Here is a 15,386-nt window from a genome sequence, read left to right as displayed (position 1 = left end):
CTTCTCTTAGATGAGAGTGCTTGCTTGCCTTTAGCAAGCAGAGCCGACCTGAGAAATTGCTGCTCCCAAGAAAACACGCTTTACTCTATTCTTTCCCAAGCTTTCTCAGACTTTCTGTGAATTCAGTTATCCATGTGGGCGCCATCTGTAACATGAGGGGCCGTCTTGTTGGGGTTTCTGTCCCGCCCAGTACACCACAACCGGCAAGCCCCAAAGAAAAATCACACAGAGTCTACATTAGGTTATAAACTGATTGGCCCTTAGCTCTGGCTACTTATTAGCTCTTATAACACATATTACCCCATTATCCTTATCTATGTTAGCCACATGGCTCAGTACCTTTTCCAGCGGGACAGCTTACATCTTTCTTCGCCGGTAGTCTAGACAGAACTGGAGAGGTAGCTTCCTGCTTCCTAGAATACTCCCATTCTCTTTGCTCCACCTCTACTTCCTGTCTGGTTTTCCCACCTTTACTTCCTGCCTGGCCAATCAGCATTTTATTAAAATACACGACTGACAGAATACAGATAATTCTCCCACACCAGCCAGGCCTTAAATCCATTTGCAGTTTCTTTCATTCTCTGTCTTCATTCATAACCTTTGACTGCTTTTCTTCATCCCAGTTTCATTGATAATATCAGTATGATGAAAATCACCAGATGTCTGTTTTATATTAATTCTCTGAATTTTACATGATATATGATTTATTTAGTGTCAGTGCATGATTAAAATAAGATTTCTAGATACCCTGACCAAAATGTTTTGATAAACATTTTTTGGGTTAATAATGGTTTTCTGTATCATTTTACTCTTACAGATCATCTTACTTTGATGATTTCTATAAAGTGAGAATTTGAAGTACAGCAGATATCTGTATGCTCTAGAGCTCCATTTCTCTTAAGTGTGCATAATTTAGAGTAGGATGTGTAACTTAACAACACTTCATTGGACTTCTAATTTTAATCAAATATAATATTTATTTTGACAGACATTTAATGAACTTTTTGATGCACACAAAACAGAAGGTGATATCTTTGCTATTGTCTCCAAAGCTGAAGAATTTGATCAAATTAAGGTAAGATTACTTGAGGTTTGAATTAAATGTATATGACACACACACACACACACACACACACACATATATATATATATATCAATTCATTTATCAAAACTTGTAGTTAATTACAATTTCTCACACATATGAATTTGTAGCATCAACATCTCAACAATATCCACTTTCCTAAAATTATATCATCTTTTGCTTTTGCTCCAAATCAGTAGTTTTGTAGATATTGTAGTATTGGAACTGTCAAATAAAGCTGGAGTAGTGATATGCCCTTTAGTCCTTCCTTTTGGAAGAAAGAGGAACTCTTTAAGTCTGAAGCTAGCCTGGTCTATATAGCAAGTTCTAGACCCAACAGAGTTACTTACACAATGAAACCCTGTCTCACAGAAGGTGTCAGGATAGACAAGAGAGAAAAACTATTTAATAATGTAAGTGGGTAGGCATTGGACTACTAAAAGGTGTAAAGTTAATTGAACAGAATACAAAATAAGTAAATGATTTAGACTTAGATTTGAATATTTCTATACTATTAGTATTGTGATTTAATCTCATTAACAGTAAAAACTTTAGTATTCTGAAATAAGAAATTGTACTTCACAACTTTAATGTATGAATATGTTATACCTTATAAAATATGTAACTATAATGAATGCATTTGAAGATAATCAAGTATGCCCTAATCCAGTTGGGCAGAGGTTTAACTCTCATCAAATAAAAAAATGAAATCTCATCATTTGATGGATAGTGAGATCAGATGATTTAATTTTTATGGCATAGTAATTTTTATGTCATTGAAAACTTTAGTATTAGTTTTGAATTAAAATACAACTGTCAGCTTCAAAATGGTTTCATATTGTATTTTACAACTGCCTGTGGGAAAAATAATGATTTCAGTACTACCGAAGGAGAATGTTGTCATATAAAGTGGACGCTTGTACAAACATACAGTTTAATTTGAACAAGAGAGTTTTCCTTAATTCAGTCAAAGTATTAATATAAAAACCTTACCTCTTCTAGGTCAGAGAAGAGGAAGTAGAGGAGCTAGACGCCTTGTTAAACAATTTCTGTGAACTCTCAGCTCCTGGAGGTGTAGAAAATAGTTATGGGAAAATAAACATCCTGCTTCAGACCTACATTAGCCGAGGAGAGATGGACAGTTTCTCCCTCATATCAGATTCTGCCTACGTTGCCCAGGTAAGACTCTTAATCCTTTCCCAGTTTTGCTGACCTTTGAAGACTACTAAATTAGTCCATGAGATACTGAGAATGCTGCCAACTGTCATTTTATCTTAAACCTGTTTCCAATCATTTGTACGTCCTGTGTGCAATCTGTTCTCATGGGTCAAGACTAGAGTTCCATTTGGCTATAACTAATTTACTCTTAAGTGCGAATTAATTAATGTATCTCATTCCATATGTACATTTTGCTAGGTTTATCTTTTAAAATAAGTAATCTTGACCTGTTTGGTAGCACACAACTTAGGTGGATCTCTGTGAGTTCAAGGCCAGCTAAGACTGTATAGTGAGACCCTGTCTCATTTAAAACAAAAACAAACATACTAAAAAGAAAAACAGTCGTCTCTACCAGTGATACAGTCGAGAGCTGAAAGGCAACTATTCCCTAAACTACAACTCATTTACTTCATAACTTTTTGAATTCTGGTAAAAATGAAATATAGTAAAATAACTTATTTTGTGCATTTGCTATTTGCCTTTCAGATAAACATAGCTTATAAAACAGAATGTGTTCTTTTTGTCTTAAATGCATTAATATTTTTAGTAATGTTTCCTTTAAAGTGATAAAAAAATTGAAACTAAATTTGATTTAGAATGTGTGAGATTTCTCTCTCTCTCTCTCTCTCTCTCTCTCTCTCTCTCATTCACACACACACACACACACACACACACACACACACACACACTGGATGAGACATGATCTCACTCTGCAACTCTTGCTCGCCTGAAAATTACTGTGTAAACCAGTCTGGTCATAAAATAATTCCACAGATCTATTTGTAAAGCATTCTATTTGTAAAGCTAGTTAAACTGTTTGATTTTTAGGGAACCATTGTAGTGATTATTTAGTATTGGTCACTGCACTCTGCTGTATTTCCTTTGTCACCCTTCCCTCATTAATTTCTCTCCTGACTGAAATGAAAATCTTTATGAATTCTCGCTTAAATTTCTCATACACTTAATCTTGCATGATATACTTAAGGACACCTCAGCCTCTTCCTTTTATTCTAGGTACTTGAGCAGCCTGTTTGCTACCTTGTTTGCCTTTTGTCTACCTATTTCACTCATGCTTAGAAGGTCTAAGGAATGTAGAAATATTTTGCCCTCTGTAAGTTTAATAGATAACATGTACACATTCTCATCATTCTACCTGATGATAATTAAGATTTTATAAAGAAAGTTGCTGGGGCTGGAGAGATGGCTCAGAGGTTAAGAGCATTGCCTGCTCTTCCAAAGGTCCTGAGTTCAATTCCCAGCAACCACATGGTGGCTCACAACCATCTGTAATGGGGTCTGGTGCCCTCTTCTGGCCTGCAGGCATAAACACAGACAGAATATTGTATACATAATAAATAAATAAATAAATAAATAAATATTTTTAAAAAAAGAAAGTTGCTGCACATAATTTAAGTACGTAGCTTGATTTGTCATTCTTCTGAGTCTAGTTGGAGCAATAAATTTACTGACATTTAAAAGCACATTGTTATCTAACTACTAGTCTTCTCCTTTTGTTCCTCAGAACGCAGCTAGAATTGTCCGTGCTCTCTTTGAAATTGCACTGAGGAAACGTTGGCCTACTATGACCTACAGGCTTCTGAACCTGAGTAAAGTCATCGACAAGAGACTCTGGGGTTGGGCTAGCCCTTTGAGACAGTTTTCTGTGTTACCACCACACATTCTAACAAGATTAGAAGAAAAAAACCTCACTGTGGATAAGCTTAAAGACATGAGAAAGGATGAAATAGGTAAGAAGGAAACAAAAAACTTTACATCTGTTTACCATTGTATATAATATATCTTGATTAATATATAAATATGCTATATTTCCAAATGAAGACATGTTATGGTATTTATGAAATCATTCTTGCTCATCTAAACTAAATAATCTTTCCAAATTTATTACTTGACTAAATTAGCAATTAAAATAGTTATATTAACAAACTTTTGATTATTTTATACAGACTCTTATCCATAAATGATGAGACTCATTAGGTGATATTCATTCACAATTAAATTCAGTGTTTAATTAATTTGAGTAACTTTTGTCATGTATAATTTGAGTAACTTTTGTCATGTATATCAGCAATTTTACATTTTAAAATCGTGTGGTGACTGGGGATATATCCAAATAGTGGAACACTAGTCTGTCAGGAATCCCCTGCACTACCAAAGTACAATAGGTAAGAATTTGTGGACATGACGCTTTGCAGGTCACCACAGTTTGTTAACCTTTAATCACACACATCTATATATTTAAACGCAGTTTATATCAGTCTGTACATAAAATTTTTGCTTTTTTCCACATAATGTTGAGAAGTCCTTGCTACAAATATTTCTGTGAAATTTAACATTGTATTGTAAAACCTGTAATATAACTAGGAAATACTTTGCTCCTGAATAGGATGGATACTGCTCCTGCAGAAAGGCAGGCTCAGAACGCAAGGGTTGCCATTGTCAGGCTCCCAATATTATTGAAAGGCTAAGAATATTAATATTATATTTAGAATTGAAGGATATTTTTATAGGATAATAAAAGAAGAGCATCAATAGAAGGAAATTGTGATGTTAAGAAGGGAGCTTGAGAATATATAGTAGACATATATTTTTTATATTTAAATTTATTTTTAAACAAACTTTCATTATTTTGCATACCTGATCCAGTTTCTACTCCCTCCATTCCTCCTGCTCCCTCCACCTTCCCCCTACCCCATCCCCCATCCACTCCTCAAAGAGGGTAAGACTTCCAAGGATAGTCAACACAGTCTGGGACATCACATTGAAGCAGGACTAAGGCCCTCTCCCCTGTATCTAGGCTGAACCCTAAGGTATCCCTCCAATGAGAATGGGCTCCAAAAAGTGAGTTCAAGCAGTAGTAATAAGTCATAGTCACACTGCCAGTGGGCCCACAGGCTGTGCCTGCCATGAAACTGTCACCCATATTCAGAGGGTCTAGTGTGGTCCTATGCTGGTTCCCCCACTAGCAATCCAGAGTCAGTGAGTTCCCATTCTCTCAGGTAAGCTGGCTGTTTCAGTGGGTATCCCATCATGGTCTTGACTCCTTTGCTCATATTATTGCTCCTTCCTCTCTTCTACTGGTCTTTAGGAGCTCAGCCCAGTGCTTCACTGTGGATCTCTGCATCTGCTTCCATCAGTTGCTGAATGAAGGTTTTGTGATGACAATTAAGGTAGTCATCAATCTGATTACAGGGGAAAGCCAGTTAGGCACACTGTCCATTATTGCTACGAGTCTTAGCTCGGGTCATCCTTGTGGATTCCTGTGAATTTCTCTAGTGCCAGGTTGCTAGCCACGTAATGGCTCCCTCAGTTAAGATGTTTCTTTTCTTGCTCTCCCTCTCTGCCTTCCCCCATCTCAACTATCTTATTGCCTCATGTTCTCCTCCTGTTCTACCACACCACACTCCAAACTTTATCAGGAGATTTTGTCTGTTTCCCCATCCTAGGGAGACCATATATGATTCTCTTAGGGTTCTCCTTGTTACCTAGCTTCTCTGGGGTCATGGGCTGTAGGCTGATGAATATCCTTTGTTTAACATCTGGTATCCACTTATGAGTACATACATACTGTATTTGGTTTTCTTTACTCACTACGGGATGATTGTTTTTCTAGTTCCATCCATTTACATGCAAACTTCAAGATGTCATATTTTTTTTTTTACTGCTGAACAGTATTCCATTGTGTAAATGTACCACATTTTCTTTATCCATTCTTCAGTTGAAGGGCATCTAAGTTTTTTCCAGTTTCTGGCTATTACGAATAATACTGCTATGAACATAGTTGAGCAAATGTCCTTGTAGTATGAGTTTGCATTTTTTTTTGGGTATATGACCAAGAGTGGTATTGCCAGTTCTTGAGATAGGTTGATTCCCAATTTTCTGAGAAACCACCATAGTGGTTTCCAAAGTGGCTGTATAAGTTTACACTCCCAACAGCAATGGTGGGGTGTTCGCTATGCTCCTCATCCTCTCCAGCATAAGCTATCATTAGTGGTTTTGCTATTCTAACTGGTGTAAGACAGTGTCCCAGAGTTGTTTTGATTTGCATTTCCCTGGTGGCTAAGGATTTAAGGGGAAAACTTTAAGGGGAAAATTTAAGTGTCTTTCAACCATTTGAGATTCTTTTATTAAGAATTCTCTGTTTTGATCTATACCCCATTTTTAATTAGATTATTTGGTATTTTGATATTTAGTTTCTTGAGTTCTTTATATTTTAGTATCGGTCCTCTATCTGATGTGGAGTTGGTGAAGATCTTTTCCCATTCTGTAGGCTGCTGTTTTGTCTTGTTGACCATGTCCTTTGCCTTACAGAAACTTCTCAGTTTCAGGAGGTCCCATTTATTTATTATTGCTCTCAGTGACTGTGCTACTAGTGTTATATTTAGAAAGTGGTCTCCTATGCTAAGCATTCAAAGCTACTTTCCACTTTCTCTTTTATGAGATTCAATGTGACTGGACTTACTTTGGGGTCTTACATCCGTTTGGACTTGAGTTTTGTACATGGGGATAAATATGGATCTATATACATTCCTCTATATGTTAATATACAATTATACCAGCACCATTTACTGAAAATGCTTACTTTTTTCCATTGTATAATTTTTAGCTTCTTTGTTAAAAATTGGATGTTCTTAGGTTTGGAGATTAATAGCAGGGTCTTTTATTCAATTCCATTGGTCCACCTGTCTGTTTTTATGCCAGTACCGAACCGTTTTTATTACTGTAGCACTATAATAGAGCTTGATGTCAAGGATGGTGATGTGTCCTTAAGTTCTTTTATTGTATAGGACTGTTTTGGCCTTTTCTTTCTTTTTTTTTTTCTTTTCCATTTGAAGTTGAGTATTGTTCTGTGAAGAATTGTGCTGTGATTTTGATGGGGATTGCATTGAATCTGTAGATTGCTGTTTGTAGGATTGCCATTTTTATTATGTTGATCCTACCTATCCAAGAGCATGGGAAATCTTTCCATTTTCTAGTATCTTCTTCAATTATTTTTTTCTTCAAAGACTTAAAGTTCTTGTCGTAAAGGTCTCTCATTTCTTTGGTTATTGTAACCCCAAGATATTTTATGTTATTTGTGGCTATTGTAATGGGTGATTTTCTCTGATTTCTCTCTCTCTTTCTCTCTCTCTCTCTCTCTCTCTCTCTCTCTCTCTCTCTCTCTCTCTCTCTCTCTCTCTCTGTTTTGGTTTTTTGAGACAAGGTTTTTCTGTAGCTTTGGTGCCTGTCCTGGAACTAGCTCTTCTAAACTAGGCTGGCCTTGAACTCACAGAGATCCATCTGCCTCTGCCTCCTGAGTACTGGGATTAAAGGCGTGGACCACCACCACCCTGCTTTCATTCTCTGTATGTAGGAGGGCTACTGATTTTTTTTTTCAGTTGATCTTGTTTCCTGTCACATTGCTGAAGGTGTTTATCCACTGTACGACTTCTCTTGTAGGATTTTTGGGATTATTTATATATACTATTATCGTCTGCAAATAGCGAAAGCTTGACTTCCATTCAATTTGTATCCTCTTGATTTCCTTTTGTTGTCTTATTGCTCTAGCTGGACCATCAAGTACTATGTTTAATGCTGTTTCATTATCAGCATCTGATGAGATGGTGATAATATCTTTTTTCTTTTAGATTATTCATTTTATGGATTATATTGATAGATTTTTGTGTGTTGAACCATCCCTGTATCTCTGGAATGAAACCAACTTTGATTTTGTTAGATTATTTTTTGATGTGTTCTCAGATTCGGTTTGCCCGTGTTTTATTGAGTATTTTTGCATCAATGTTCATGAAGGAGATTGGTATGTAATCTCTTTATTAGTTGTTTCTTTGTGTGATGTGGGTATCATGGGAACTAAAGCCTCAAAAAGAGTTTGGCAATGTTCTTTCTTTCTCTATTGTGTGGAACAATTTGAGGAATATTGGTATTAGCTCTTCTTTGAAATTCTGGTAGAATTCTGTGCTAAAATCATCTCACCCTGGGCTTTATTTTGCTTCACTTCTATTTTCTTAGGGGTTATAGCTCTATTTAAGTCATTCATCTGGTCTTGATTTAATTTTGGTATTTGTTACCTTTCCAGAAAACTGTCCATTTCTTTTAGATTTTCCCATTTTGTGGTGTATACATTTTCTAAGTATTGCCTAATGATTTTCTGAATTTCTTAACTTATGTTGTTATGTTCCCCCTTTTCATTTCTGATTTGTTAATTTGAGTGTTCTTTCTGCCTTTTGATTAGTTTGGGTAAGGATTTATCTATCTTGATTTTCTCAAAGAAGCAGCTCTTTGTTTCACTGATTCTTTGTATTGTTTTCTTTGATTCTACTTTATTGATTTCAGCCTTCAATTTAATTATTTCCTGTGATCTACTACTCCTGGATGAATTTGCCTCTTTTTTTTTTCTAAAATTTTCAAGTTACTGTAAAGCTGCTAGTGTGAGATTTCTCCACTTTTGTTATGTAGGCACTCAGTGCTGTGACTTTCTTTTTAGCACTGCTTTCATGGTGTCCCATAAGTTTGGGTATATTGTGCATTCATTTTCATTGAATTCTAGGAAGTCTAATTTCTTTATTTCTTCCTTGACCCAGGGGTAATTCAGTTGAGCACTATTCAATTTCCATGAGTTTGTAGACTTTCTGCAGTTAGTGTTATTTTAACTTTAAGCCATTGTGGTCCGATAAGCCATGTGGAATACATGGGATTATTCCAGTTCTTTTGTATCTATTGAGGTTTGCTTTGTTACCAAATATGTAGTCAGTTTTGGAGAAGGTTCCATGAAGAAGTTATAGTCTTTTTGTGTTTGGGTGAAATGTTCTATAGATGTCTCTTTTGTTCATTTGAGTCAAGACATCTGTTAAGTTTCTCTGTGAAGTTTCTGTCTGGCTGACCTGTCCATTGGTGAGGGTGGAGTGTTAAAGTCTCCTACTACAAATGTGTGTGGCTTGATGTACGATTTAGCGTTTAGTAATATTTAGTATGTGGGTACCCTAGTATTTGGGGCATAGATGTTTAGGTTTGAGACTTCATCTTGATGGATTTTTTCCTGTGATGAGTATGAAATGTCCTTCTTCGTCTCTTTTGACTGATTTTAGTTGTAAGTCTGTTTTGTTAGTTATTAGGATAACTTTGTCCACTTATGTCTTAGGTTCATTTGTTTGGAAAATCTTTCCCAGCCATTTACTCGGAGGTAATGTCTGTCTTTGAGGTTCAAGTATGTTTTTATATACAGCTGAAGGATGAATCCTGTTTTCATATCCATTCTGTTAGCCTGTGTATTTTTATAGGTAAATTGAGTCCATTGATATTAAGAATAAATGACCAGTGATTATTGATTCCTGTTATTTTTTGGTGGTAGAGTTTGTGTGTTTCCCTTCTTTGGAGTTTGCTGGTATGATGTTATTTGTTGCCTGTGTTTTTGTGGATGCACCTAACTTCCTTGGATTGGAGTTTTCCTTCTAGTACTTTCTATAAAACTTGGTTTGTGGATAAATATTATTTAAATCTGATTTTTGTCATGGAATATCTTGTTTTCCCTGTCTATGGTGATTGAAGCATTGTTGGGAATCCTTGGTCTCTTAATGTCTGTAGCACATCTATCCAGGACCTTCTGGCTTTCATGTTTCCATTGAGAAGTTTTGTGTAATTCTGATAGGTCTATCTTTACATCTTCCTTGGCCTCTTTCCTTGGCAGCTCTTAATACTCTTTCTTTATTTTGTGTGCTTACTGTTTTGATTATAATATGGCACAGGGACTTTTTTTCTTTTTGGTCCAGTCTGTTTGATATTCTATAAGCTTCTCGTACCTTCATAGGCATATCCTTTAGGTTGGGAAAGTTTTCCTCTGTGACTTCGTTGAATATCTTTTCTGTGTCTTTGAGCTAGACTTCTTCTTCTATCCCTATTATTCTTAGGTTTGGTCTTTTCATAGTGTCCCAGATTTCGTTGATGTTTTGTGTTAAGAATTTGTTGAGTTTAACATTTTCTTTTACCAATTAATCTAGTTCCTCTATTGTGTCTTCAATACCTGAGGTTCTCTCTTCCATCTCATATATTCTGTTGGTTTTGCTTGCATGTGTAGCTCCTGTTTATTTACCCAGGTTTTCCATTTCCAGAATTCCTCAGTTTGTGTTTTCTTTATTGTCTCTATTTCAGTTTCCGAGTCTTGAACTGTTTTAACTGTTTGCTTCGCCTGGTTGATTGGTTTTTCTTGGCTTTCTTTAAGAGATTTATTGATTTCTTTTAATTTTCTGTTTGTCTCAGGGCCTAGTGCCTACAGACTGGGCTGTCCATTTCTTTAAGGGGATTTTTCATTTCATCTTTAAGGGTCTCTATCATCTTCATAAAATTGTATTTAAGGTCATTTTCTTCTGCTGCTTCTGGGTTCAAATGTTTAGATCTTTGGATTCTGGTGTTGCCATGTTCTTGTACATTCTTGAATATATTCTTGCATTGGCACCTACCCATCTCTTCCTCCAATTGGTGAAGACAATGTCTTTGCCTCTTGATCCAGTCCTTGTGATTGATGACCATGTTTCAGGGATCCTTTCTTAGACTAATCATTGCAGTTACTGTCTGTGCCTCAGGGAAACTCTGAGTTCTTGGGGGCATGGGTGGGTTTGTGGGTGGAGTGGGATTTGTAGATTACTGTCAGGGTCCATTAAATGTGAGGGAGGGCTGTTAGAATAGCCTGCCTTCTTTCTTACAGATGGTTTGCCTGCTGGCTGCTGCCTGCTGGCTAGCCAGTTAAGGCAGGTGGGGGAGGGGTCAGGGGTTTTGCCCTGGGGCCTAGGTCCTAGGTACGACTCGGGGCTAGTCTTCGTCCACTGTGTGGAGTAGCAGTCTGGCCTCAGAAAGCCACTCAGGTCTCAAGGGGTGGGGAAATTTGGTGGTAGAATGGAATTTATAGATTACAGGGTTCCCTGCTGCAGGCTGGGGAGAGGGTTGGAGCAGCCTATCACCAGGAGGTGATAGCTTTTCCTGCTAGTGAAGCTAAAGCAGATGGGGAGGGGCCTGGGTTTTGCCCTGGGGCCTAGGGCTTTGAGATTGGGCTGTCCAGCTGGGTAGCTGGTCACTCACCTCTTAGAGCAGTCTGTGCCTCAGAGAGTCACTGGGCTCACGGTGGATGGGTAAATTTGTTGGGAGAGTAGAACTTGCAGATTACAGAGTCCAATAATGGAATAGCCTATCATCAGCAGGAGGCTTGCCTGCTGACCCACTAGTACCACTGAGGAGGGTGTGTGGAGGGGCGGGGTGGGGGTGGGGTGCCCCAGGGTCCTAGGGCCTAGAGACTGGGTTGTACTGCTGGAGAACTGGTCACTCACCTCTTGGTCTACTCTGCAGTTGCAATCTTTCAAAAGTTGTATTTTTTAAATAAAAACTATCAACTTTATTTTCCAATTTGATCAAAGTTGAGACATATTGATATATTAATGTGTGCCTTTCAAAAATTCTCTGTGGAAGAGTTAAGATAAAAGTAATCTTGATTATAAAAAATGTAATTTAGTTCTGCTTGCTTAAACTAGTTAGTCACATTTGTATACTTACATTTATTTTGTAACAATATCTGACTTCCATTCATATCTTTATTGTAGAATCTGATTATTTATGAAAATAAGCATAAATAGTTAATGTATTCTGATAGACTGTAATTTTAATTTTCTAGAATAGTATATGGGTGAATGAATCGTGTTTTATTTTCCTGAAATATTTCCTTAGTTGTATAAAGTTCTGATACAGACTGTGAACAAATTAATAACTATTTTCACAAAGTACTTCATAACTCCATAATATGTCATAAACTAATTGAGAAAGAAGTGGGTCTCTTTATAGTTTTTCAAATAGCTCAGCAATTTTCAGAACTTAGTAATATCTAAATAAACCCCAATATTGGTTTTCTAAGCTATGAATTGCTAATTCAAGTTAACTATTACAAAATATTCAACATGTCAGGTCAAGAATGTCAGCTATTTTACATAACAAATCATAAAGCAAGCAATAAAATCACCATGTCTGAAATCTCATTTACAAGTCACATTATGTGGGGCACATTCTTTTCTATGTGATGCTTTCCTTTCAGGTCATATTTTGCATCATGTGAATATTGGACTGAAGGTTAAACAGTGTGTTCATCAGATTCCTTCTGTTACAATGGAAGCTTCCATTCAGCCCATCACACGGACTGTCCTCCGAGTATCACTGACTATCCACCCAGATTTCTCTTGGAATGATCAGGTAGAGGTGGAAACACCTAAATTCATGTTGTATCTAGGTGTCTGTACTGCGAGTTCTCCTAAGGCACAGAGAGAGCTTTAATATATATATTAAATAAATAATATATATGTATACATATATTATATATGTGTGTATATATGTGTGTGTGTATGTGTATATATATATATGGTCTTCATTGACAGCATTGTAGTAGTAATTGTTCTTATTTTTAAGAAAATGTTGTATTTTGATGTGTCAACCAATGAGATCTTCCAGCTTCTATTGAATTTACAGTTACAACACTGAACTACATGTTAGTAGATTGAGCTCCATAAACTGGGCCACACTCGCTGTGTTCTTCGGTATTATCCATGTTATCATTTTCAACATCCATACTGTCAATTTAGCCACTAATTTGATACTCTGTTTGCTAACAAAGACATTTTTAAATCTTGGAGTCTGTAAACTTACCATTCCCTCACTTTTTAAAAATTAGGCTAGTCAGAAGAATGCTCTACATTTTCTTCCATGACACCAGTTTCTTTGATAGACTTTTTCCTAATAGCATTCAAAGTCTAGCATTAGCTATAATTAATAGGGTTTTTTCTTTTTTATGTCTCAATATGTAGTATTTATATACATAACTCTTTTTCAAAATGTCTTTCCTTGGTTCCTGTCATGGTTACTTCAGATTTTATCTTCATTCGTTGTTTCCTGCTTTAAAGCCATATGTATTAAATTCTAGCAGTAATGTTGAGGCTGTAGCACTATTGGTGGTATTTGTTGTCCTGAGTGCCATCCCTGTGGCCACATGAAACAGGTGTGCTGGTACATCCTGCAGTCCCAGCGCCTGGAGGGAGCTCAGCAACATGAGGTTCTGGCCAGCCTGGGTTATTAAAGATTCTTTCAAGGCAAAATAGGGGTAAACTCATACATAAAGATCTACCCTGAATCACCTTGCTATTCAGTCCGCATTCCTTGAACTAATTTATGTTTTAGAAATTATAACTATAAAAGTAAGTCAGAATCTCCCTGCTGGGAAGAGGCCCCTAAGGGATGAAAAGTCACTCAGTAGTTGTAGTATACCTGTGTACCTGTGCTTACCCCATATAGTTCCTATAAGAGTTACTTTTATTCAGCCATGTGTTGTAGAATCACCTAGATATGCTGCTAATTCCGTGTGCAATTGCTTTAAGGTGCTCAGACTTCTGAGTCTTATAATTTCCTAATCTACAAATATTAATAATAAACTATTAGAATGTTCTCAGAATTTCTCTGAGGAACAAGTGATGATAATATAAATTTACTTTAATATTTCTTTAAAGATAGAATTTTATACAAAATATAAATATTTTATATTTAGTTATATTCAAAATATAATATATATTTAAATAGTTATGTATATTTAAAATATATGTTCATATAGTTAGCCCTTAAAAATCATGTTTGAAATTTCAAATTTTAGGCCTGTTTGTGAAATGAATGAAATTTTACTGTTTCAGTTATCTTCTACTAAAATCCATAATAACCCTCCAGATAATACTCTCAGGTAGAATGTTATGGTCTTCAAAATTAGAAAACTGAACTTGCCTCCATTTGAAGGAAGGAAGATAGTGTATTTTCCTGTGCAACAAAGGACAACAGGTATACTACATGCCTCAGAATGTTTCAGGCCTCTAGTTAATCACACCATTTAAAAAGGCCCAGATATTTTTATTCAACCCTACTTTGCTGACATTGTTGAGTTCTTACCAAAAGTTTCATATTTCCCTTTTCAAATTTAATTGTTTAATTTGAGCAAGAAAACATATCCCTACACCCTCAGCCTAGAGCACCGATTTAGCTCAAAATTTGTTGTGGGTTTCTACTTTATCTGCTGTCAGGAGAATTCCTTGAACTGTCTATCTGATGAAAATCAGCTTTGTCCCAGGAGATGTGGCCACTTAAGTAAGAAATGAACATGGAGCCATGTAAGAAGAAAGGAGCAGCCTGAAATAGATGAACAAAATATGGCTTATTAATCCAGTGAAATATTAACTGACAATAATATGGAGTGAAGTACTGATACATAATGAACCAGATTAAAAAGCCAGTCATAAAAGCCCACAGAGTACAATTCCATTTATACAAAATATTCAGAAATGGCAATCTATAGTGAATAGCTGTAGCTTATAAATACATTTTTTTTCCTGGAGATGATGAAATGTTCTAAAATTAGATTGTGGCTATAGTTGTGCATTTTATAAATATGTTAAGTTGCCTTTCATCCATTAAATAAGTAAACTAATAGCCTCTATAATAACGAAGTTGCTGAAGAGAGGAATAGCTGTAGAGTGTATAAACAGCCTATCTTGAACTGTAATACTACTTTTCTAGGTCCATGGGACAGTTGGGGAACCCTGGTGGATTTGGGTAGAAGATCCTACAAATGACCACATTTATCACTCAGAGTACTTTTTAGCTCTTAAAAAGCAGGTAAATACATATTTCTCTGACTTTTCCCTATTTTACTGCCATGAAGAGAAAATATAAACTAACAATGTCTACTATTATTTTCTTTCTAAATGATATTCCATTAAGGCTTTATTTATTATTATTTCTACCTCTTTTAAAGGAAGACAGCGATTGAATGTATGCTTTTGGTAAATCACCATGGTGATTGTTTGAGAACTTTAATTACAGTTTTGGTCATGTGTTAAGTAAGTCATGGCTTCCAGGGTTGTGAAATATGTAATGTAGATTAAATAAGCAATAATTAGGTGTTATATGCATACAGTATAGTAAGAAGATTGATGCACCTAGTGAAAATTCTTTATAAATTGCCAATAAAAGACTTAGTTTGGCCCTGAAAAATAACTACAAGTAA

General features: G+C 36.0%; 1 protein-coding gene across 2 annotated transcripts in view; it reads left to right on the top strand.

The window, feature by feature from the left end:
- The window catches only part of Ascc3 (activating signal cointegrator 1 complex subunit 3), a 317,613-nt gene that overhangs the window by 167,914 nt on the left and 134,313 nt on the right, over positions 1–15,386 (top strand). For both annotated transcript variants that reach the window (XM_048449042.3, XM_048449043.3), the window contains exons 19-23: positions 989–1,075; positions 2,084–2,260; positions 3,822–4,047; positions 12,387–12,541; positions 14,897–14,995. In XM_048449042.3, the coding sequence (XP_048304999.3) occupies positions 989–1,075; positions 2,084–2,260; positions 3,822–4,047; positions 12,387–12,541; positions 14,897–14,995 (744 nt within the window). The remainder of the gene's footprint in view (positions 1–988; positions 1,076–2,083; positions 2,261–3,821; positions 4,048–12,386; positions 12,542–14,896; positions 14,996–15,386) is intronic.

Source organism: Myodes glareolus, chromosome 1 (assembly GCF_982192425.1).
Source record: "Myodes glareolus chromosome 1, mMyoGla1.1, whole genome shotgun sequence".
NCBI lineage: Eukaryota > Metazoa > Chordata > Mammalia > Rodentia > Cricetidae > Myodes > Myodes glareolus.
The sequence above is the reverse complement of the archived record's forward strand: the minus strand, read 5'-3'. Positions and strand labels throughout refer to the sequence as shown.